Source organism: Ailuropoda melanoleuca, chromosome 15 (assembly GCF_002007445.2).
Source record: "Ailuropoda melanoleuca isolate Jingjing chromosome 15, ASM200744v2, whole genome shotgun sequence".
NCBI classification, from domain to species: Eukaryota; Metazoa; Chordata; class Mammalia; order Carnivora; family Ursidae; genus Ailuropoda; species Ailuropoda melanoleuca.
The window spans coordinates 69,447,151-69,472,161 of NC_048232.1; the positions used below are offsets into that span (position 1 = coordinate 69,447,151).

General features: G+C 35.4%; 1 protein-coding gene and 1 pseudogene across 2 annotated transcripts in view; both read right to left on the reverse strand.

The window, feature by feature from the left end:
* The window catches only part of UHRF1BP1L (UHRF1 binding protein 1 like), a 106,442-nt gene that overhangs the window by 13,715 nt on the left and 67,716 nt on the right, over positions 1 to 25,011 (reverse strand). For both annotated transcript variants that reach the window (XM_034643424.1, XM_034643425.1), the window contains 8 exons: positions 20,509 to 20,650; positions 16,583 to 16,776; positions 13,482 to 14,980; positions 13,133 to 13,308; positions 9,018 to 9,157; positions 8,175 to 8,325; positions 4,707 to 4,960; positions 4,248 to 4,356 (listed from right to left, as the gene is read on the reverse strand). In XM_034643424.1, the coding sequence (XP_034499315.1) occupies positions 4,248 to 4,356; positions 4,707 to 4,960; positions 8,175 to 8,325; positions 9,018 to 9,157; positions 13,133 to 13,308; positions 13,482 to 14,980; positions 16,583 to 16,776; positions 20,509 to 20,650 (2,665 nt within the window). The remainder of the gene's footprint in view (positions 1 to 4,247; positions 4,357 to 4,706; positions 4,961 to 8,174; positions 8,326 to 9,017; positions 9,158 to 13,132; positions 13,309 to 13,481; positions 14,981 to 16,582; positions 16,777 to 20,508; positions 20,651 to 25,011) is intronic.
* Positions 555 to 4,233, reverse strand: LOC105234535 (annotated as a pseudogene).

Here is a 25,011-nt window from a genome sequence, read left to right on the forward strand (position 1 = left end):
CATGTGCTTTTGGCCAGCCATTTTTAGATATTCATCAGAGAAATACCTGTTCAAATCTTTGCCTATTTTAAAATTGGGTTATTTATCTTTTTCAGTTTCTGTTCATTTGTTCATTTGTTTTTCAAGGAACATTTAATAACAATGTAGATAACATATGCTTATCTAACATGGTTCTTATTTTTTAAATCACTGAAGCTAAAGCAAACCATCCTGTTCATTGGGTAAAAACGGCCTGCTTAATGTGTGTACACTGCAGTGCAATATAAAAAATACCATTTGATTATAATTTCAGAACTTTATAATCTGAGTGTCAGTGTTCTCTCTTTTTTTCATATGGGAAAAGAACACACTTCTGAAAATCACTTGAGGAGCACCTAGGTGGCTCAGTCAGTTAAGCATCTGCCTTCGGCTCAGGTCATGATCCTGGAGTCTCGGGATAGAGCCTCGCATCAGGCTCCCTGCTCAGCGGGAAGTCTGCTTCTCCCTCTGCCCCTCACCTTGCTTGTGCTCTCTCTCAAATAAATAAATAAAATCTTAAAAAAAAAAAAAAAAGAAAAGAAAAGAAAACTTGAAGCTTGGACAAAATTCCACAGCTATATTCTTAGGATCACTCTGTAGAGTCTTCACGAGTCATTCAGATGACACAAGGGAGCTTCAATTCAGCATTTTAGAGAAGACATTCCAGCTCGCATGATCTCATCAGTCAGGAGAATGTTGGTAGCAATCACAGTGCAGGAATGAAGAAGCTGTCTCTTTACACAACAGTTATCCCATATGTCTACTTCTGTGGCTCACCTGTGTTCAAGTCCACACCCACAAGTTGATCTGACTCTGAATGTTCTGTTTGAACTTTAACTAGTGTTTCCTGAAGGTCAAAACGAGAGTTCTGAGCAAGAACCATGGTATTAATGAGCAGAAGGCCCCAAGTTGGGCCTTGCCCTTAATATTGGGCTTATATTTAATCAAATCTTCTGCCATTGCTACTTTCCTGCACTAATAGCGGGAACTACACAGCCATCATCAATAGCATTTTTAACAGCCCTCAAAACATCTCTTATTGCATCTTTGATTTGAGCGTGTGCTTATTTGGCCTTTTGACCAACAACGTGACAGAGCCAGGACTGTTACATTTCTCTTCTCCAATGTATACTCACAGACAAGTCCTGCATGTCCCAATCAATCAGGATTTAGGTCATTAAAAGAATTTAGAGCTACTCCATTGCAAGCAAGATTCAGCCTTTCCATTTTCTTCCTTTTAGCTCCACACAGAGCAACTATGCTTTCTTTTGCAAGAGCTTCTAAGGAAAAGGGGTCAATTCCCTTTTGATTAATAACAACGAATCCTTTATCTGAAACATGCAGACTTCCTTTTTCAGTTCTTTTTTTTAACTGTCTTCAGTGAATTTCTTTCAGCTTTTACAAGTTTCTCTCTTCTGCACACTTGTAAACAAAAAAAGCCAGAATTCACTTTTATTTTTTCATATTTTAATGACACATTGGATATGAGGATGTATGCATTTTCTACTTTTCTTTTTTTCCGTATCAGAATGCCACACCCCATGGTCCAAAACAAGACCTCTGATTAAGCTTGTATTAGTTTCAGATTTATGTTTCACCTCCATGATCTCAAACATGAAGAAGTCAATAGATTCATCCTGTTTTTTAAAAGCCAAAATGGAGTCCACTACAGCCTCTGTTAAGACGTTAGCAAGTTCAGCGTGCACTTTAGTATGCAGAGGTGTTCTGACCACATCTCTAAGTCCACATCCCTGTCCATTTCTTTGCTTACTTTGACTTTACAAAAACTGAAGCGCCTTTTCCTTTACAGCTTCATATTCTTCTGTTATTATTCTGGGATGAAGACTTTCAGAAATGTGGAGATCCGCCTGTTTCAGTAGCTCTCCAATGACGAGGACATTGGAAGTGATACCATCACCAGTTATGTCATCCTGGGCTGTCACTGCTTTGGCTACTGAGCAGGCTGTTGGGTGTTGAATTTGCATTTCATGAAGCAGCACATTGCCATCTTTAGCAAGCTTAATGTCTCCAGCACCAGAAACAAGCATCTTCATGGTGCCATTAGGCCCCAAGTTGGTCCTCAGCACGTCCTGCAGCCCCTGGGCTGCGCTGATGTTGACCGTCAGGGACGCCTGGGCTCAGGCCACCTAGGCCATGGGGTTCAGTCTTCACAGCCGCCATAGCTAACCAGCACAGGAAGAGGAGGAGACCAGGCATGAAGACTGCCCAAAGCCATCTCATCTTTTTCAGTTTTGTGTTAGAAGAGTTCTTTACATAGTCTGAATACCAAGCCTTTACCAGATATATGACTTATATATACTTCTTCCATCCTGTCTTTTCATGCTCCTGACAGTATCATTTGAGGCATAAAAGTTTTAAATTCTGATGAGTCCAATTCATCTACATTTTCCTTTTGTCATTTATGCTTTTGGTGTGGTATCCGAGAAGGCTTCCTAATCCAGGGTCATTAAGATTTATTCTTATGTTTTAAGAGTTTTACATAGTTTTACCTCTTACTTTAAGATCTCTTACAAAGAGTACATTTTTGTGAATGATATAAGGAAGAGGTCTAGCTTCATTCATGTGGCTCTCATGTAGTTTCAGCACCATTTGTGGAAAAGGCTACTCCTTCCCACATTGAATTGTCTTGGCACCATTGTCAAAAATCAGTTAATCATAAATGTAAGAGTTTATTTCTGGTCTCTTAATTCTATTCCATTCCAATACTTTATAAAACTCCTTTTCTACTCAATTAGCTAGAGTATATTTCTTGCTTACGATCATGACTACTGTCTGTTTACAATCAACCAAATGTTTGAGAATTCTTGGATGTATGCTTAACCCATTTTCTTACTATGGATGTTGTTTCGATGTGCCATAGTTGACATCCAGTGATGGGGTAGGGGGAGGGAGAGGTTGTGCTGCCGGGATGAGGGATACCAAGTTTGTCAACTGGGTATAACACAATCATTCCCTTCCTGGGGCCTGGCAGCGGTAAAATCTACCCTCCATGTTTTAGTCTATATGCAAACCTCACTGAAGTCTGCTATTTGGTAGAAGTACAGGAAAGGGTCCCAAAAAGAAAGGCCTATATTGTTCACCCTATTGCCTCAGGGAGTATTTGGGGGAAAGAGACATACGGCAAATCCATCTTCCTACACTATTTGCTCCATGTGAGCTTTTTTTATCTTTGTTAGCCTGACTTCTTTGTTTGCTCTAGTTGATCCCAAACTTCAGAAGGGTAGACTCATTGATTAGGAGTTCCCCACGAATTGCTCCTACCTTAGCAATAGTTCTTTCTTAGATGGGTTTATGGCTATAGACTTTTCTGGTTTTGCCTTTTTGGATTGCTTTTTGTGCTCTTTAAGGATTTCTGACCCACTGAAGGTACTTATTTTTCTTTTGCAGTACTGTTATGACTTTGTTCTTTTTTTAACATGTCATTTCATGAGGTTCTGATAGATGAAACAGATGCATAGATCATTCCCTGATATTTCACTCTCAAGTAGCTACTAACAAAGTGAGACTAAAATACCTGTCTTCCAAGTCAAGCTCTTTCCTCTATTCCACACCACCTTGTAAGATAGAGCCCTTATACTTGAGACCTTAAAAATCTTGTTAGAATGGAAATACTAATTCTTAAATCAAGATACTAAAGGAGAACTAAATACACAGAAATATACTATAAGTAACTAATGTATGGAGAATAAGTATGCAAGAATTATAAGCAGTCACATCAGGTTATAAGAACAGTTGACTGAAAAGGAGAAGCTTGAGATAATCTTGACAGAAACATACAATTCTATTGAGAAATAACAAGGCAAATAAGAACATGGAGATGGAGAAGTACACGAAAAATTCCATTACAGGGAGTATACCAAGTTAGTTGACTATATATAAAAGAATACTGGGAAACAAAATAAAGAAAGAGATCAAGTAAGAAACCCAAGTAAGCTCAAGAGCCATGTAAGACCATAAAAGCCTCTGTCACTTTCATTCAAAACACATTTGTAGAACAGGTATTAAATCAAATGTGGATGAGTTATTTCTGAAGTAAGAGGTCCACACATAGATGATATTTTATTGCAAAGTACTGAAAGTGTCCCTCAATCATTTACTACCACATATATATATATTTGTAAACAGGAAGTATGAGTAAACAGTCAGCATATAAATAATTTAATTTTAAATTTCAGCAAGTATTCAGTTACAATGTTTCTCATATATACCTCTGATATGAAAAGAGCCATCATCATTTCTCTCCACCACAAGATGGTCAATGTGAACAGTTACAGGAGCTGGTTCAAGGGATATTGTACTACTACGAGGACTGTCGTCCTACAAAAAGGAGAAATAACATCAGCATATTGTTATTAAAGTAAACGATAAAATTAATCATTTCCTTAACAAACGTTACTTCAGTCAATAATTTTAATGAGTTGGATATTTATTTTTATATGCTTCAATTATCAATTGATAATTGTGATAATACTGCCCATTCTGTTTTTATGTTTTCTAATTTCTAAGAAGGATCTCTTCATCATTCCCCCACAAAGACCACAAATTCATTTCAATATGTTAATAGAGTGTATATTATAGAGATGACATATTCTTAGACATGAATCAAAGTCCAAGTAAGCAAAGTGAACATTTACAACATGAAGAACATATAAAAATACTTAACATACTTTTAAATTAATTTTTGTGTTAGAAACTTGTATCTTCATTGGCATCACTGTTGCAACAGTTTCATCTTCCAAAAAATGTTGAATATTAGTAAGAGAAGATGTAAAAAACTCAGTGCTAAAGTTCTCTATATGGCATTGCAGAAATCCATTTTTTTCTGCAAGTAAAGAGTGTATTACAGCACCAGGCCCACTCTCAAATCTCAGAGTAATCTCAGGAGAGGATTTGGAATGAATTATAGATTTATGATCTGAACCTATGGAAAAAGAACACACAAAAATTATAACTTGTAGCACTACTCAAAAGTGTCACTCTCAATTATTTGTCATTAAGACATTATTGTCATTTGTACAATGCTGAAGCAATAGTATCTTAAAGTTTTAATAGTCACCTTTCACTTAAGTGATACTTACAGTATATATACAATATACCATACATAACCCTAACTTCAATTTTTATACATGACCTTCCACTGCAGTAATGTTGAGTTGTCTACATTTTCTATTTTTTGGTACCATGCAAACATACACCATGATATAAATCTGATATGATGCATATCTAAGATACAATCCATCTGAGTGTGTACCTGTCTATACATCTATAACTGACAACTGTGATAAAGAAAAAAGCATGGCATTTTTAAGCCATTTCTCAAGAAGTAACAAAAGCCTCAAGTTTTACACCTTCATTAAAATTAGGTCCTTAAATAATTAGAAAAGTAAATAGACAAGACCTCATTAAAATGCCTCTATAGAAGACAATTTTAAAACCGAATTATAGCAAAGGATATATATATATATATATAATTTATGCAAATATATATATTTATATTTATACTTGTATAAATATGCCTTGGCCTTGTTCCACAAAAGAATTTGAGGTGGTGTACAGAGATAAATACTGAATTCAAAAACAAATTTTAAAATTTAAATAAAGCACCCACAGAATATCTGATTTTAAAAAAACAAAAGTTCCCAATGCAATCACTTAAGAGAACTGACCCTCATGGTAACTATTTTATTTTATAATACCTAGTTCCAAAAAGAATAGGAGGCAACATGTTCATGGCATAATTATATAAAAAATAAGTAAGCAATGGAAAAGGATAGAAGAGAAATGGGTAGTAAGATTAATAACTCTAAACACATTATTTACTTTTCTGTGACACAGGTGAACCAAAAATGAACTTCTTAGCAGCAAAGAGAAAAATATGATCAATTTCACAATCCACAGAACCCCATGAGTTAAAAACAAACTACATGTTCTGGAAAAGTGAAACTGTTTCAGTTATTGAAGTATCGAATTTATCGTCTCAGTTGTCTTAAGACCCTACTAATTAAATTCATGCTGGGGAGATGTTTATTTTCCCTCAGCATGGATGCGAATACTTGTCTTGTAGAAGTCAAATGTACACGTTTGTGAAGGGAAGGGGATGTAAGAAAATAAATATATTAATGCACCAAGGACAGAACTCCATACACAACTCATAATGGAGAGTTGTTTTTATAGCTTTATTTCAGGTACAGAAGGATGTTTAATCAATGTTAGTGCTACAGATTAACATTCAAAATAAATAATACAGATATAAGGAGAGTTCAAATAAAATTCTAAAGAATATTTTAAACAATTAGGAACTCAGATTTTTTTAAAAATAAAAGGTAAAACAGCCACAAATTGATAATGGTTAGTGTTCTTTCCTATATCAAGACAAACAAGAGTTAATTAGTCTATTTAATAATAAGAGCAATTAGAAACAACTTGGTAAATGTGATTTTGTTCTGCCTTTTACCTATTTATCTACATAACTATACAGACAGAAAGAGAGAGAGAGAGAGAGAGAGAGAGAGATACCTACTCACTCTAAGGAGCTGAGAGCCAGAAATAATTTCAAACAAAAAGAGTATTTATTTGGAGCACAGATCAAACAAAATCTTCATTAGTCAAAACTCATTCCTCTCTTCTACCTTTTATGCCATGAAACTATTATATAAAGGTCTTCCTACTAAAGGAGTCCAAAATCCACACATTACAGAAAACAAGAACAAACAAAAGCAAAAACAACTCTGCAGTTTTCATTGGTCATGTCAGAGTGACAGCAGATATAAACTGTAGATCAATCTCTGTTCATATGGCTTATGGTTTGAAATGTTCAAGGCAAACTATTTTTTTCTCCCTTTCCTTTTATCCCATTTCCCCTTGCTCCTTTCTTTTCCCTTGTTTTCTTCCTCTTATTTTTTGTTTATCTTTAAACAAACAACTGAGACAGTTGAGAAAAATAAGGCATTAGCACTGACTATACAACCCATACATACTAGGCATTTTGAAATGATTTCCTCAGTAAGGAAAACATGAAACAAAGTAACAGGACATGGTACTAAGTGACCCACAAAAATAAGTAAAAACAACTGAGCAACTGGAAATAATCTTAAGAGTGTACAATTTGAAAAGTGCTTGGATTGGGTATAGAACAGGGTCTAGGTTTTGAAATTTCTTTTGTCCACTACGAAACCTTTCCAATTATATATTTAGCTTCCTCTATTTCGCATGCTTTTGGGATTTATACTTCTAATAGAATAGTCTTGTAATTTTTTAACAGATACATTGTAAACTGCAAGGCCTATACATAGAAAAAAGCCAGGAGACAATTTTTTTCTATGATGCTGGTTTAAAGACAAATGGCACATTTACCTGCAATTCCCAGGATGTGAGGTGATAGCAAACTTATTTGATATCATGCAGGACTATGTATTTCAACATGTTATGTATCAGATTTAGCATTCTGTATATATAGCAAAGAAAAATATTACAGCTCAGTGACTTTTTAAAGACTTAAAAAATTGAACATTGTCATTTTAAATGCTTAGAACTATTCTTAAAAATCTATTTCTTTGAATGACTGAAAACCATGAGTGATAACTGCATATAAACTTTGAAAAAGGGGTGGTTTTATGTGGTTTGCTCATCATACACTGCATGTTTTGTTGTTCATATCCCTCTATGTCCAAGTGAATGTGCTGATCTTAGAATGAAGGACCAAAAGAACATGACACATGATTTTTCCAAACACCAAGTATCATACTGGACTCAGAAAATGTTTGCTTATAAGCAAGATAATGGAATATAAAAATAGACATTTATTCCAGCAGAGAACTAAGCTGACATTCTAGGATTACTTTATCATTCTTTACATATAAAAAAGAGCTCAGTTAAACCTGTTATATCAAACAATGAGAAGACTAAAAAAGATGGCACTTAACAAACAAAACAAAAAGAAATTAGAGAATACATCTTCAACACATCATATTTCTAACAACCAAAATACTTTATGAAAATACGGTAATCTAAAAGGAATCTCTTACATTATTATAAATTAATGTAATTTTCCTTGAATTCATTTATACCAAAGACAGAACTGCTATGGAAACATATGTATAAAAACAAAAAAAGTTTAAATCATATTAAAGTCTTACCTACTGGACGATTACAAAGGTAATGCCGAAGACTGATATTGCCTAACTGATCTGGTGTCACTTGGTCCACTTGAAGACAGATTTCCATATCTTCCCCTCGGATGTCAATTTCCCCATTAACACCAGTAATTTTAAACACCACAACTGACATCTAATAATGATTGCATAAATAATATTAGCATAACAAATAATTCAAAACAAAATTTAAGAAATGACACAGGAAACTACTATAACTTCTAAAAACAAAACTGTGACCTAATATAACCAAAAATATACTTTTGACCAACAAAACATGGTTATACGTTACAGTGACAAACTTCTGCTTCCTTTCTTCTTATTCAGTCAAGAGAGAATTTTTTTCGGTCACAAAGATAAATTATATGACATTTCCATGTGAAATTATTTTCACTGAAGGCTGAACATATATTCTAAGTCATCTGTAAGAATATTTGACTGGGTGGGAAGGGGTTAAACCAGTAACATACTTCTTTTGTAGCAAGTTCCTCATAAGGACTGACTACCATCAACCATCAAACTTGTTTTCAAAATGTATTTAAATGGAACTACAATAAAGGTCAAAAAATAAAAGATAGAAAAAGACAGAACCTCCCCTCCTCAGTGCAAGAAAAACAGATTTAGAGAAGTGAAATTCAGAGAAAAACAATTCAATAAGAGCGAAGGAAGAAGTTTCAAGAGCAGAAAGAGCAAAATGAATCACTCACTACTATCGCAATTCACTTTATATATTAATGTCATAAAATGTGCCCATATTAAATATGAAATAAAGGTAAAACAGCCTTGTGGCTGGCATTTCTCTTCACAGAATCTCTCTGAAATGATTACCAGGTCTTGATTTTCTTGAGCACCCTCTGAATTTGTACTGATGGCATCTGGAGAGGTTTCACCAAAATTCTGTAGATTTGCACTGGCATTTGCACTCTCTGCAAGGCTCGGGTAATTTGTAGTCACATTCTTTTTAATACCTGAAGTAATAAAGAAATAAACTAACAAATTAAAATCAGTTTTACACGTGATCCAACAATGTTACATTTATCTAACCAATACGGGACATCCCTTCACTCTTTCTCAAGCAAAGGCTTATTTAAAAGACAATAAGCAAAGAAAAATTACACTGAGATTAGCTAGCAAATATTAAGAAATAACGTCCAAAATAAAATGTTAGAGAGACTAAAGCCCTAAACTGAGTATGAAAAGAAATCTACAACGCTGACCACAGCTTCCTCATTGCCGGTCCAGTGCTAGGGCAGCAGGCTCCTGGTCAGCCAGCTTTTGCCTCCCTCTATGCTATCCTACTGTGAATAGTCCCAGTGTAACCACTTCATTTCCCCTTTCAGTAGCCTACAGTAACTTTTAATCATCATCTACACGACATTAATGCCGCTACTACCAATGTGATCATCCTCCATTCTTACCTACCTGCCTTAATTTCTCAGTGTGCTGTATTTCATTATTTCTCAAACTCTGTGGTCAAAGACAATTTTAAAAAAATTCTGTGCCCTCACAGACCAATACTTTAAAAAAAAATCATAAAAATGAATTACTAGAAAAAGTGGATTAGAAAAGCCCAAGGCATGCCACAGCCTCAGTTTTTAAATTATTATACAGTTAACCCTTGAACAGTGTGAAGGCCAGGGGTGCTGGCCTCCCATGCAGTCAAAAATCCACATATAACATCTGACTCCCCAAAAACTTAGTTACTAACAGTCTACTATTGACTGAAGTCTTAATGATAACATAAACAGTCAATTACCATCTTTTGCATGCTCTATGTATTATATACTGAATTCTTACAACAAAAAAAGCTAGAGGAAAGAAAACGTTATTAAAAAATATCACAAGGAAAATACATTTACAGTACTGTACTGAATTTATCGAAAAAAAAAAATCCACACATAAGTGGACCTGTACAATTCAAGCCCATGTTGTTCAAGGGTCGACTGCATTTACGACTATACATTTAGCTTCTAACCCAGTGCCTGGAAACACAGTTGGTGCTCAATAAATCATCTACTGAATGAAAGAAAACAATGGTTTAGGGGCCAGGGAAGATACATATAAATACAATTCCCATTTCACAGGGGGCTCTAGAGGTTCAGAAGGCTTCCCTGATGAAACAATATATAGACTAAAGTGAAAAAGAGCACTCTAGGCACAGGTACAAAGACACTGAGGTAGAAAAATGTTTGTCACAGTGAAGAAACTGTGAAGAGTGAATTTAGAGGAGTAATATGTACTATAGTATACCTGAAGTATAGCAAACACACGGGTAAACAGCAGAACCAGTTAAGCTGGGGCCATGTCACACAGAGCATTGTCAGTAATGTTATGGTTTTTAAACTTAATAGTCTTATAGCAGTGAAGTTATCAGGATTAAAATGGGGATCAATGTAATAGTATTTACATTTTTGTTTGTTTGAAGTAAGCTCTACACCCAACATGGGGCTTGAACTCACAACCCTGAGATCCACAGTCACATGGTCTACGGACTAAGTCAGCCAGGCGCCATGATAATTACATTCTTAAGAGTATTGTGCCTATGGAACGAAGAATGAATTGGAAATTGACAAGAACAGAAATGGGAAGAGTTAGGAGCCTGTGGTGGGATGGCAGTTCAACTACATGTTTGTTCATGAAAATAAAACACGTATACACATATGTACTGTATATCTGTACACATATGTGTGGTGTGTACATATATAAACATACATATATGTATATAAAAACACAAGGAAAATGTCTGGAAATATATATATACAAAAAGTTGATGGCAGTTATTTCTAGAGTGGGGAATAGTAAGGGTGGTATTAAAGTGACACTTTCAATTTTTATTCCAGATATTTCCATAATACCTGATTTCTTTATAATGAGAAAGTATTCATATATTTCTTGTAAAAATAAAACAAAAGAATACAAAAAACAAGAGTCTTTTCCTAATGCAAATCTATTCCTCTGACATAAAGAAAATCATTATGGTTCAGGAGAACTAGGAATTTATAGTTAATATCGTTTAACTATTACACACAGGGGCACCTGGGTGTCTCAGTTGGTTAAGTACTCAGTTTCAGCTTAGGTCGTGATCTCAGTCAGGGTGGTGGAATTAAGCCCCGTGACTGGCTCCGTGCTCAGCGCTGAATCTGCTCAGGATTCTCTTTCTCTCCCTCTCCTTCCCTGCTCTTTCGCTCTCTAAGTAATAAATGTTACACACAGAATCAATCCCCATATATTTTCAAGACCCAAAAAACAGTCTACTGCTGGATCTATTCAAAGACAGCAATTAGAAATGCAAAAATTTATGAACAATGGTATTAATTATAGCATTTTTATAACCACAGAAAACTAAAAACAATCTAAACATTCACTATCAGGGAAATTATTAAAAGGTCATGGTACAGGGGTGCCTGGGTGGCTCAGTTGGTTAGATGCCTGATTCTTGATTTTGGCTGGGGTCATGACCTCAGACTCATGGGATCGAGCCTGCCTGGAGCCCCACAGTGGGCTGCATGCCAGGGGTGGAGCATGCTTGGGATTCTGTCTTTCTCTCTCTCCCTCTCCTTTTGCCCCTTCCTTTTGCTCTCTCTCAGTAAATAAATAAATACAATCTTTAAAAAAAAAGTCATGGTACATTTTCATGTCAATTTAATATAGACTTTAAAAACATTTTCAAAGGAGTTTAAATAGTTTAGGAAATGATTACAAGTGATAAAACGCAGGTTAAAAAACCACATATATATACAGTATGACACTAAATACATACATATATGATACATACACAAAGTCATAGAATAAATGATGGTATCTTTAATTGTGGGACCTTTGGGTTATTTTATTTTCCAAATTGTAGTTGTCTGTATATATTTTCCAAGTTTTCTACATTGAGTGGTAGTCACTTTTACTATTTAATTTTTAGAAATAATAATAAGGAAATCACTGATGCTTTTTGAGAACAATTAGGGATATTTTCTATAGGAACACTGTTTTTGAAGTATATTTTGATCATAAAGCAGAAATCTACAAAGGCAGGATTTTAAACCACTAAGGGGGCTGAGGAACTAGGCAACAGAGCTATCTGTGAATCCAGAATAGAGTTCTATGACCCATATTGGTACCTCTTCTACACATGTGGTAATCATTTCCCAAGTGTGGGGATCTAGTATAACATACTGGTTGGTTAAAAGCTTAGGCTCTTGGGTCCATCTAGCTGAGTTCCAAAACTGCCCCTATTACTTCAGTTTCTGAAGCTATGAGCACTTCCTTACCCTAACCTGTTTTCAACATCATCAATAATGGGCTTATTATCTTGCATTCACAAAGTAATATGCATTTACCTCTGGTCTCTTCTACTTCAGTGTCTGGCAATTAATCTCTAGCTATGGCCCATGCTTTCATTCCTGTTCACAAAGTCCCCAATGTCTTAGTGATGGGAATGCATTTAATACTTCCCAAGTCATTCCTAAAAGTCTTTACTGTGGCATTAGTTGCCTCTGAGTAAAATGGGGGAATCATGTAGTTCCATCATTCATAATTGTGTACATGACAGAATCCTGGTTATGGAGATAAGCAGATCCAGTTTGGAAAAATTCCAGTCATAGGACCAACATAATTGAGAATTCATCAAGCAAATTAAGCCCACCTAACCAAAATTTCACATAAAGGTGTCTCCAAGACAAGAGGCTAATAGCATTCACGTGGTTTGGTTTACGTTCTGAATGACCATATACAAATAATTGCTGGACGTGGCCATAAAAAAGAAGCAACAGGACAATCATTAGAAAGTTACGTACAATGCTCTCTGTATTATATATGTATGTATTATATATATGTATTATATATGTATGTATTTCGGCTATAATTTATTACTGAATAGAATTAAAAATACTCAAACATCGCTTCTAAGATTTGTATACTTAATATGAATTCTTAAACTTGTATTGCTTTACCTTTTTCCAAAAATATATGAGTATCACTTCCATCACTTTCTAACAACTGTTCTTCCAATATCATACTGTCAAGTGAAATGGTATCCAATGAGGTTTGTGAGGAGCTTCTCTTCATGTTCTTATAAGAAACACAGACTGGAGCCAGGTTGGGTGGGATGCGTTCCTTAGGCTTACCGCTGTTAAAAAATTATTAGAAAAACATCACATAAAACCTATTTTTCTATGTATTAACTCTAGCAATGCCTTATTTTGTCATGAGGTTTTCTGTCCAAAAACAAAATATGCCCCTCACCACACACATACACGCAGAAAACCAAAAACCCCCCAAATTCCAATCATATGTTGTTACCTTAAAGATGATTGAGATGTAAGTGTCCTAACTGTCAGTGCTTCTTCTTGATTGATTTCTAGGTTCTCAGAGAGTGACACTGTTTCTGCAAGCAAATCTTCGGCTTTAAAGACAGATTCAATGGTTTCATGTCCTCCACTACTAAAACTATTTGAAAGTATATTTTGATTACCAGCATTATCAAAGGACAGCAAATCTGAATCTTCTCTGTGGTTTAAGACACTATTTGAATCTGTATAAGATGAATCCTTTTTGTCACTTGTTTCTGATCCAATTTCTCCTGATCCACTTTTGCAGACAATTCCACTGCTTTCATCTTCACTTATTTTCCCTAAATTTTTATCTGATAAACAATCCAGAAAAGAAATACCTTTTTGCAGATTTGTATCACTAGCTGATTTAAAAAGCAAAGGATCCTTCGAAGGCACATGGCTTAGATCAACACTCATAGACCTGTTGTCTGACATGTGATTAATAGTTACACTTCTAATTTGATTTATACTACTACTAACTTGTTTCCTTTTGGAAGACAAAAATTCTCCATTTTCTGTAGGCAAATAATCAGGAACTGTTGGGCTCACACTTTCAGCAACAGGAGACTTAAGAGTATTTCCTTGATCCACTGGATGTAGCAAAAGAGCCACTTCTGCACTTTTAAGTAAAATTCCAATACAAATGGATGCCTGACTAGCAGGAGTGCCAGTCACAGCTTCTACATCTTTCCTTAAGTTCTCCAAAAGCAGAATAAGTGACTCATGGAGGAAAAGCAAAAGCAGATACTGGTAGTGATTGATCTGCATACTGACATGTTTATGAATGTGAACCAGGACATGAACATCTGCATCTGACGATGAAGAGGAAAATCTTAAAAATGTATCTGAAGGTTTCTGACTGCCATTGGTCAAGGGCTCGGACTCTGTACTGTAATACTCTTTCAAGAGCTTCTTTCGCTTCAGTCGGCCAGTCAGATCACTAGATTCACTTTGTGATGTATTCAGAGATACTTGATTACAAGAGTGTAGCTCTTTTTGTGACACTGCATACCTTGTTGGTTGGCAAATCCAGATGGAAAGAGGGAAAGAGTCTACAAAATTTATTGGTCGCCCTTTTCCACTCTTTGTCCCTTCATAATCTACCCAAAATTGAGAAAAATACACAGCCCAAACATCTGTGGCAGCAGAAGTTTTAAGAGTGTGTTTATTCAACTTGGGAGTAATATTTCCTTTATAAACTTCATGCATTTTAGTATCTTGTTCATGAGCATGCCTCTGGAAGATTGGATGCAAAAGATTAAAATTATCACCAGATTTGGGGAAGCTGGTATATGCTTTACTGAAAAAATCACAATCTTTAAAGTCTTGAAACAAAGCTTCTAGATCAGAATGTCGACAGTTTGGACAATGCCTTGTATTTGTGGCAATCATTTCAGAACTCTGAATAGAAACTGCATGTGGTTGATCTTGATGACATTCAGATTTCATTTCAGAAGGAATGACAAACTACAAGAGAAGAAACATTAATCTAACTTACAAATCCATATACATCCTGAAGATAAAATAATCAGAAACATAATTTAACTCAGGAATTCTTTTTGGTGTTTCCCCCAAAAACATTACTTTTCTATCCAGACATAAAATACTAACTCTCTCCCCCCAAGTATTTTTACTAAACCAAGTAAAAAGGACTTAACTAATTAACCACCAAGAAAAATAAATTTTTTTAAACCATAAATAATGAATAGTGAACATAACATATATGAATATTTGCATATAACATAACACAAAACAAAACAAACAACAACAAAATGAAACTAAATTAAATCAGTATTACTAAAAGCTTACTATACTCGAAGTATATAAGTGCTAAGTTTGGGAAAAGGGACTTTTTCTTAGGATATTTTAAATCCAAGAGATTTGGAGGATGACTGGATGGGTAAATGGAATGACTGGATAGATGTCATTAGGATGACTTTTCTGGGATAAAACTATTAAGAAAATAAAGTTAAGAGTATAGGTCAAACTATTTACTAAAATAATTTTTCAGAAATAATTAACCTTAGTCCTCAAAACATTCACACCAAAGAGTTCAAAACGACTGGTTTTTAAACTACGCATTTTGAGAAAGTGTAAAGATCATTACATAACTGTCTTAAAGTATAACTGTAAATGTTATAAAATGTGTCTTTTTTTAAAAAAAAGTGTCTTTTTATATTGAATATAGTAAGATCTTTGAGAAGATCTTTAAAACATTTCTGCAATGTATGAGTTTTATTCATAACCTCATTTTACAGAGAAGAAATTAAAGGTATAGAAATTCAGAGTACCAGCAACACACCTAGAAACTGAAATTTTTCATCCATGTCCAAGTCTTATTCTATGTACTACACTATAGTAGCTGGGTTTGTTTTTGCTTTTTTTGTTTTTAAAAACTTCCCTCCTTTAGAGTTTAAATATCCATGGGATTCAGATTATCAACTACTTGGCTGTAATACAAAGCAACTTTCTATTATCTTTGGATATGAGTAACAGAATAACTGTGGACAAATAAAACCCAGATCTAACTTAATAGCTTCTTTGTATTAATTACCACTTTTGAAAGAAAAACTTTACCCAGTCTGGTAAGAAGAAGGAAAAAAAAGGACTGATTTAAATTTTATTTCTACTTACCTCCAAATGGATGAGCATGACAAAATAAAATAAAAGGAAGGTAGAGAAAGAAGGGGAGGAAACAGTCTCTTAAAGCTTTTTAAATCTAAAGCTGAATTTTCTAAATCAAAATTAAGATTACAATAAAGTTGATTTATATTTGAGTACCCATCTTAAATCGTGGAAATTCTAATGCCGTTAACTTCTCTAAAAAGAGTTTTGGTGGGTGCCTGGGTGGCACAGTGAGTTAAGCATCCAACTCTTGTTTTCAGCTCAGATCCTGACCTCAGGGTCGTGAGATCAAGCCCCACATTGGGCTCTGCACCCAGCAAAGAGATGGCTTGAGACTCTCCCTCTGCCCCTGTCCCCACCTCTCTCTATCTCAGTAAGTAAATATTTAAGAAAAAAAGAAAAGAAAAATGGTTTTGTTGTTACAGCCACTTGTTTATATGGTACCTTTAACATTAAGCCATCAACTCGAATATCAACATGCTCATCAGATTTTGAATTGTCGTTCAACTTGTATACAGCCATAAATTGATTAAGACTCTGTTTTAAATCCAACAGAAATTGATTTAACCACAGAATACTTCTTTCATCCACAGTAAACTGTAGTGCATTCAGTTGGCTATAAAGGTTGGCAGATGGAACTGTAGAGAAAAAAAAATTTTTTTTTTAATTTTTAATGAACAGATAGTCTATAACTTCCCCAAGAGAAAACATTTTTAACAACTTTTTTCTTTTTAAGATAATAAGGTTTTGAAATTTTATTTACAAAATTAAAGTGACATGTGGATGACTGCAAACACTTTTAGATAGACAAAACAAGATTTTTCCATGCTTCACTAACTGAAAATATATTACTTAATCTAAAACTATCTGTATGAATAGGAAGTACTATTTAGATCTCTTTTCCTAATGTTATAGTCACCAAGAAGCAAACTTCAAAAAACCTTACCTTCTTGATGAAGTATCACATCAAAGCTGTGGCCCTTAATCAGGTAGTTCTATAAGGACTTTTAATACATGCATGCAATCCAAATCCTCTAAAATAAGGGAACCAAGTCTAATGACTAATATCTTATGAAAGTAGTAAATAAGGCAGATCTCCTTGAGAGGCCATGCACTTTACTCTCCACTTAATCCTAACCCTAGAAATAGTGCTTGGTGCAAAATAAAAACTCAAGTAAATAATAAAAGGAACATACTCTTTTTTATAGCTCCTCCCAAATATTAGAATGCTCAGGGGTTGGATAAATCTCTTAGTGCTAATTTGTATTAAACAAATATTCACAATTATAGTATACATCACTTCCTGAAATCCTTTTGTTTATACCATGAAAGCCATTATTATTTTCAGGTCATTTTTTATTTATATTACAGAGCATTTTTTATTTATAAAAAATCTTTTATTCCAAACATTCAGACCTATTTACTTCTAGTAAAAGCAAATAGCATGCATACCTAGAACTTTTTGATAATAGTAATTTAGGAAAATAAACCCAAGGTACAGGATATCAGTAAAGAGCATTATAATAATGTCCTGAATAGAACATTTTTGGCATTCATTCACTGTTTGTTCATTCATTCCTTCATTCATTTTCCTTCAACAAAGATTCACTGAACACCAACTACATTTTGTGTATGGTATTAAGCACAAAGTAGTAAAAAATCTGTAGGTTTTTATTCAAGACAGACACAGAGGTAGAAAAATTGTAATTCAAGTCCCACAGAGACAGCCAATTACTTGGTATTTGAAAATAGAAAGGCAGCGGGATGTTGAGGAGATCACATCGCACTCTAGAAGGAAGGAAGAAGGCCTCTAAGTATACACTGAGTGATGATGACACCTACAGAGAGGACTAGAAAGCAAATGCAGTCCCCAAGGCTACAGTACAGAAGAAAAGAAGAACCTGGGCTCTGCAAATCTGGGATAGAGAAAGAGACCTGGTATACTAAGCAGTAGAAAAATCTACACAGTATCTCAGAGAGGAAATAGATTATTATAGTTATTAAAGATGTTTAAAATAAACCTGTAGAAACCTGGATATATGCTCATATCATCAAGGGGAAACGACAGGATGTATTAAAATATATAATAGAAACATATTAAAAACAGGACAGGAAACACTAGACTTATGGTTAGGATCTGAACCGTGTCCCCTCAAAATTGATGTGCTAATAAAGTTCTAACTCAGGGCATCTCAGAGTGTGACTGTATTTGGAGACAGAACTTTTAAAGAGGCAATCACAGTAAAAATGAGTTCATATGGGTGGGCCCTAGTCCAATATGATGGGATCATTAGGAAACACACACACGGGAAAGACCATGTGAAAAGATAGAAATCTACAAGCCAAGGAGAGGTCTTTGAAGAAACGACCCTGCTGACACTTGATCTAGAACTTCTACCCTCAAGAATTATGAGGAAATATGTTTCTTTTGTTTCAATCACCTAGCCTGTGGTACTTTGTTATGACAGCCCTAGCAAATTTATATACTTATGTTATAGCAGAAGTCATCTCTAAATTGTAGGCTTCTGAGCAATATTTTATTTTTGGCATTTAAAAAAAATAACATATATTACATTTACAATATTTAAAAAGTGATATATTTTAAAATTTGGATTGCTTAACAAAGAGATGAAATGTAAGGACTGAAAATGGATCTTTGTACGTGCGGATTCAATGTACTCTCTTTATTGTTTTTGATAATGAACAGTTAGACACAGTTAAACATAACCTAGCAATTCCACTCCTAAGTATCTATGGGGCTAGGGTTTAAATTGCTGAGAAGGAATTTTATATTTTTATCAGAAAAAATATATATATTATAAAATGAGATTATATTTCTTTGGCACATGTTAATAAAACTGATAGAAATAAATAAACCTAGATTAGAAAATCAGAAATCCCGGAAACTAGTCTTAACTCTGAAGAATTACTAGTTCAGTAATGCGTTACTTAGAGAAAACAATTATTTGTGAGGGGTGAGGAGGGCTGGAAACAATGGGGTTCTCCAATTATAGACAAATGGTGGTGAATATCCTAGGAAGGCAGTGTGATATAGCTGGGGACTGGGGGGAAGACACACAATTAATTTTGATTTAGATGACCCATGCTTGAGTTTCCGCTGTGCCATCTTACTAAGGTGCTGAACAAATGTCTTAATTTGTTCAGCAAATGTCTTAATACACAAAAGACTGCTGAAAAGCATGAAGATGGTGAGAATTAGATCCAAAAACTTTGGAACAAACAAGGATTAAATGGTTAAACAGTTAAACAAAAAGGTACCACATAAACAAAGGCAAATTTTACTTTGCAGAACTCCTGCATGAACTGAGACAATAGTATAGAAATAAACCATTCAAAGAACACAAATGTATAATTATTTTAACTTTAGGACCCCAAAATAGCTTACAAATAAAAATTCATGTAACTCAATGTTTCTAACTAAAGATAAGGGCCAAAGGTTGTCCAAAGTATACATTTGTGCATAAAAAAAAAAAAACAGCAAAAATTTCTCTATAGCTAAAAGAATAACTCCATTAATTTTTCAATGAAATATAGTTTTATATAACTGAAATATAAATAGGCTTTTACTAAAGGGGAAAAAATGACCTTATTCTACAAATAACCTAACTTTCATCAATTCTTTCATTTAACAAACAGCTACTAAGTAAAGAAATGAGTCAAACCTCAGGGATAAATTGAAGCATGACTACTACATGATTCCCAGCATTAAGGATGCTACAACCTGGGGCGCCTGGGTGGCTAAGTTGGTTAAGCATCTGCCTTCAGCTCAGGTCATGATCCCAGGGTCCTGGGATGGAGTCACACATCAGGCTCCCCGCTCAGCAGAGTCTGCTTCTCCTCTTCCTCTGCCCCTCCCCACTCTTCATGCGATCCCTCTCTCTGTCTCTCACTCTCTCAAATAAATATTTTTTAAAAAGATTTTTTTAAAAAAAGGACGCTACAAGCGAGTGAGAAAAAAATATGAATAGTCAGAGTATGTAAAAAATGCTATACTATACAGGCGCATGGGTGGCTCAGTCTGTTAAGCCTCTGCCTTCCGCTCAGGTCATGATCCCGGGGTCCTGGGATCAAGCCCTGTGTTGGGCTCCCTGCTCAGCAGGGAGTCTGCTTCTCCCTCTGCTGCTCCCCCTGCTTGTGTTCTCTTTTCTTTCACTCTTTGGCTCACTCTCTCTCTCAAATAAATAAAATCTTTAAAAAAGCTATACTATAGTTATATACTAAGTACAATGACAAGGAAAGAGCAATGGACTTTTCTTTTTTCACATTTATAAAGCTCAAAAACTTAGGAAGACAAAAAAACAACTTCCCAAGTAATGGACAAGTAATAAAAGAGCAGGAAACTCTCTTACTTGGAAAATCCTTTCCATCTGGATAGTAATATTCTGTGAATTCTATATAGACAGCTGACATTTCTTGTGGAAGATACAGGGATTTCTTATTGCAAGAAATCATACTCTTGGGGGAAGAACGACATTGTTCTGCTGTAGAGACCTGAAAAAAATAATTAAGCATATTGAAGTAACACTGAATAAATTTATGCCACATGAACATCACTTCAAACTCCTAAAACTACTTCAAATAATTTATTAATAGTTAATTTCCAATGCAAACTTTTATATTTAATTTCATATTAAGTTATTTTTAATAATACCAACTATTCAGAAAACTATTACCTCTTTAAAGGCTTATCATATCAACTCTTTACAACAGTCCTTGTAAACTTATTATTTTGAACCGTAAAATACAAGAATATTTCTATAACAGAAATAAGTAAACGGCACAGTCCACAAGAACAGACTGCTTCCCTGGTGTGTATTTACATTAATACTTTATCACAACTTATTATGAAAAATAATATAGCTATATACAGAGTTTCAAACTGGGATAATAAAATTATAGCGATGGACGATGTGATGATGTGATGGCTGTACAATTCTGTGAGTAAATAATGCCAATGAATGCAACACTTAAAAATAGTGAAATGCTATCAAAACATTATGCTGTATACTTGAAACTAATATAATGTTACATGTCAAATGTACCTCATTTTTTTCATTTAAATTCAATTAGCCAACATATAGTACATCACTAGTTTTCTAGGTAGAGTTCAATAATTCATCAGTTGTGTATAACACTCAGTGCTCATCATATCATGTGCCCTCCTTAATGCCCATCACCTAATAACCCATCCCCCACCCACCTCCCCTCCAGCAACCAACAGTTTGTTTACTAGAGTTAAGAGTCTCTCATGGTTTGTCTCCATCTCTGATGCCTTGCCATTCAGTTTTCCCTCCTATCCCCTATGAACCTCTGCTCTATTTCTTATATTCCACATGTGAGTGAAACCATATAACGGTCTTTTTCTGACTGACTTACTTCCCTCAGCATAATACCCTCCAGTTCCATCTACGTCGATATAAATGGTAAATATTCATCCTTTCTGATGGCTGAGTAATATTCCACTGTATACATACACTACCTCTTCTTTATAAACTCATCTGTCGACGGACTTCTCAGCTCTTTTGACAGTTTGGCAATTGTGGACACTGCTATGAACACTGGGGTGCATTTGCCCCTTCAGATCACTACATTTGTACCTTTGGGTAAATATCCAGTAGTGCAATTGCTGGGCTGTAGGGTAGCTTCCGCAGGGGGGCTACGGCAGCTTGCACTTATACCACTGGTATTAAGAGGGTTCCCCTTTCTCCACATCCTCACCAACATCTGTCATTTCCTGACTTGTTAATTTTAACCATTCTGACTGGTGTAAGGTGGTATCTCATATCTGTTGATTTGTATTTCTCTGATGCCGAGTGATGTGGAACATTTTTTCATGTGTCTGTTGACCATTTGATGTCTTCTTTGGAGCAATGTCTGTTTATGTCTTCTGCCCATTTCTTGACTGGATTATTTGTTCTTTGGGTGTTCAGTTTGATAAGTTCTTTATATATCTTGTATACTAGCCCTTTCTCTGATATGTCATTTGCAAATATCTTCTCCCATTCTGTCAGTTTTGGTTTTGTCGACTTTCCTTTGCTGTGCAAAACTTTTTTACCTTGATGAAGTCCCAAAAGTTCATTTTTGCTTTTGTTTCCCTTGCCTTTGGAGGCGTGTCTAGCAAGAAGTTGCTGCAGCTGAGGTCGAAGAGATTGATGCCTGTGTTCTCTAGGGTTCTGATGGATTTCTGTCTCACACTGAGGTCTTTCATCCATTTTGGGTTTATCTTTGTGTATGGTGTAACAGAATGGCCCAATTTCATTCTTCCACATGTGGCTGTCCAATTTTCCAAGCACCATTTATTAAAGAGATTGTCCTTTTCCATTGGATCTTTTTTCCTGCTTTGTCGAAAATCAGTTGATCAAAGAGTTGAGGGCCCATTTCTGGGTTCTCTATTATGTTCCATTAATCTATATGTCTGTTTTTGCACCAGTACCATACTGTCTTGATGATTACAGTTTTGTAATACAGTTTGAAGTCCAGCATCATAATGCTGCCAGCTTTGGTTTACTTTTTCAACATTCCCCTGGTGATTTGGGGTCTTTTTTCATTCCAAACAGATTTTAGGATTGTTTGTTTCAGCCCTGTGAAAAATGTCTATGGTAGTTTGGTAGGGATTACACTGAATGTGTAGATTGTGCTGGGTAAGCATAAACATTTTAACAATACTTACTCTTCCAATCCATGAGCATGGAATGTTTTTCCATTTCTTTCTGTCCTCCTCAATTTCTTTCATAGGAGTTCTGTAGTTTTTAGATTATGGATCCTTTACCTCTTTGGTTAGGAATATGCCTAGGTATCATGGTTTTGGGTGCAATTGTAAATGGGACTGACTCCTCAATTTCTCTTTTTTCTCATTGTTAGTGTGTAGAAACACAACTGATTTCTGTGCATTGATTTTGTATCCTGCCATGTTGCTGAATTCCCCTATGAGTTCTAGCAGTTTTGGAGTGGAGTCTTTTGGGTTTTCCACACAGAATACCATGTCACCTGTGATGACTGAGAGCCTGACTTCTTTGCCAATTTGAATGCCTTTTCTTTTTGTTACTAGGACTTCTGGTACTATGTAGAACAGCAGTGGTGACAGTGGACATCCCTGCCGTGTTCCTGACCTTAGGGGAAAAGCTCTGAGGTTTTCCCCATTGAGGATGGTATCTGCTATGGGCTTTTCGTAGATGGCTTTTATGATACTGAGGTACATTCCCTCTATCCCTACACTGTGCAGAGTTTTAATCAAGAAAGGATGCTGTATTTCGTCAAATGTTTTTTCTGCATCTAATGAGAGGATCATATCATTCTTGTCCTTTCTTTTATTAATGCGATGTATCATGCTGTTTGATTTGCAAATGCTGAGCCACCTGTTCAGCCCAGGAATAAATCCTACTTGGTCATGGTGATGAATTCTTTTAATGTACTGTTGGATCCTACTGGCTAGTATCTTGGTGAGAATGTTGGCATCCATGTTCATCAGGGATACTGGTCTGTAACCGTCTTTTTTGATGGGGTCTTTGGCTGGTTTTGGCATCAAGGCGATGCTGGTCTCATAGAAAGAGTTGGGAAGTTTTCCTTCTGTTTCTATTTTTTTGAAACAGCTTCAAAAAATAGGTATTACTTCTTTTTTTTTTTTAAAGATTTTATTTATTTATGTGACAGAGAGACAGCCAGCGAGAGAGGAAACACAGCAGGGGGAGTGGGAGAGGAAGAAGCAGGCTCCCAGTGGAAGAGCCCGATGTGGGACTCGATCCCGGAACACCGGGATCACGCCCTGAGCTGAAGGCAGACGCTTAACGACTGTGCCACCCAGGCGCCCCTGTATTACTTCTTCTTTAAAGTTTGGTATAATTTCCCTGAGAAGCCATTCAGCCCTGGGCTCTTGTTTGTTGGGAGATTTTTGCTTACTGCTTCAATTTCCTCGATGGTTATGGATCTGTTCAGGTGTTCTATTTCTTCCTGTTTCAGGTTTGGTACTTTACACATCTCTAGGAATGCATCCATTTCTTCCAGATCGTCTAATTTACTGGCATACAGCTGTTCATTATATTGGATTTTATTTCTGCATTAAGAGATTCTCTGGTGTCTTTTACGCTTTTTTCAAGCCCAGCTAGTCACTTTATAATCATTATCCTGAATTCCACCTCTGACATTTTATTTATATCCATATCAGTTAGATCTGTGGCAGAGAGTATTACCTCTCGTTCTTTCCTTTGTTGTGAATTCCTCCTCCTAGTCATTTTTTCCCAGACAGGAATGGATGAATGTGATAACAAAACCAAAGATATCAATCATGGCCCAAGTGAAATACACGCTAGAGAAATTCAAAGAGGTCAGAAACCAAAAACGAAAAGAGAAAGGAAATAAAAGGGGGGAAAGTGAGAATATAATCTCCCAGGTGGACAAAACGGTGATCTGCTTGGTCCTGGGTGTATTTTAGTCTGTTTGTTAGAAAACACTAAATTCCAAAATTGTACCTTTATATACACACACACACACACACACACACACACACACATACACACACAAATAAAATTGAATACAGTGAAAGGAAACCAAAATGAAGAATATATCTATAAAATGTAAATGTAAAAATGAAAGTTAAAAAAAGACTTAAAAACAGAGTTGGTAAAATAAGAAACTAGTTGAAAAGGAAAATTTTAAACAGAAAGATAAAAGAATCAGGAGAAGAAACCTCAAATTGTATATACTATTTTCCCCTAGTGCTGGAGTTTTGCAGTTCTGTGTGCTCTCGGAAACTTGGTATTCACTTGATGTTCCAGCTGGTCTTCTGTGAGAGAGGACTGCTGAGCAGATTCTCAGGTGTCATTGTTGGGGAGGAGTTGCACCGCCCCTTGCCAGGG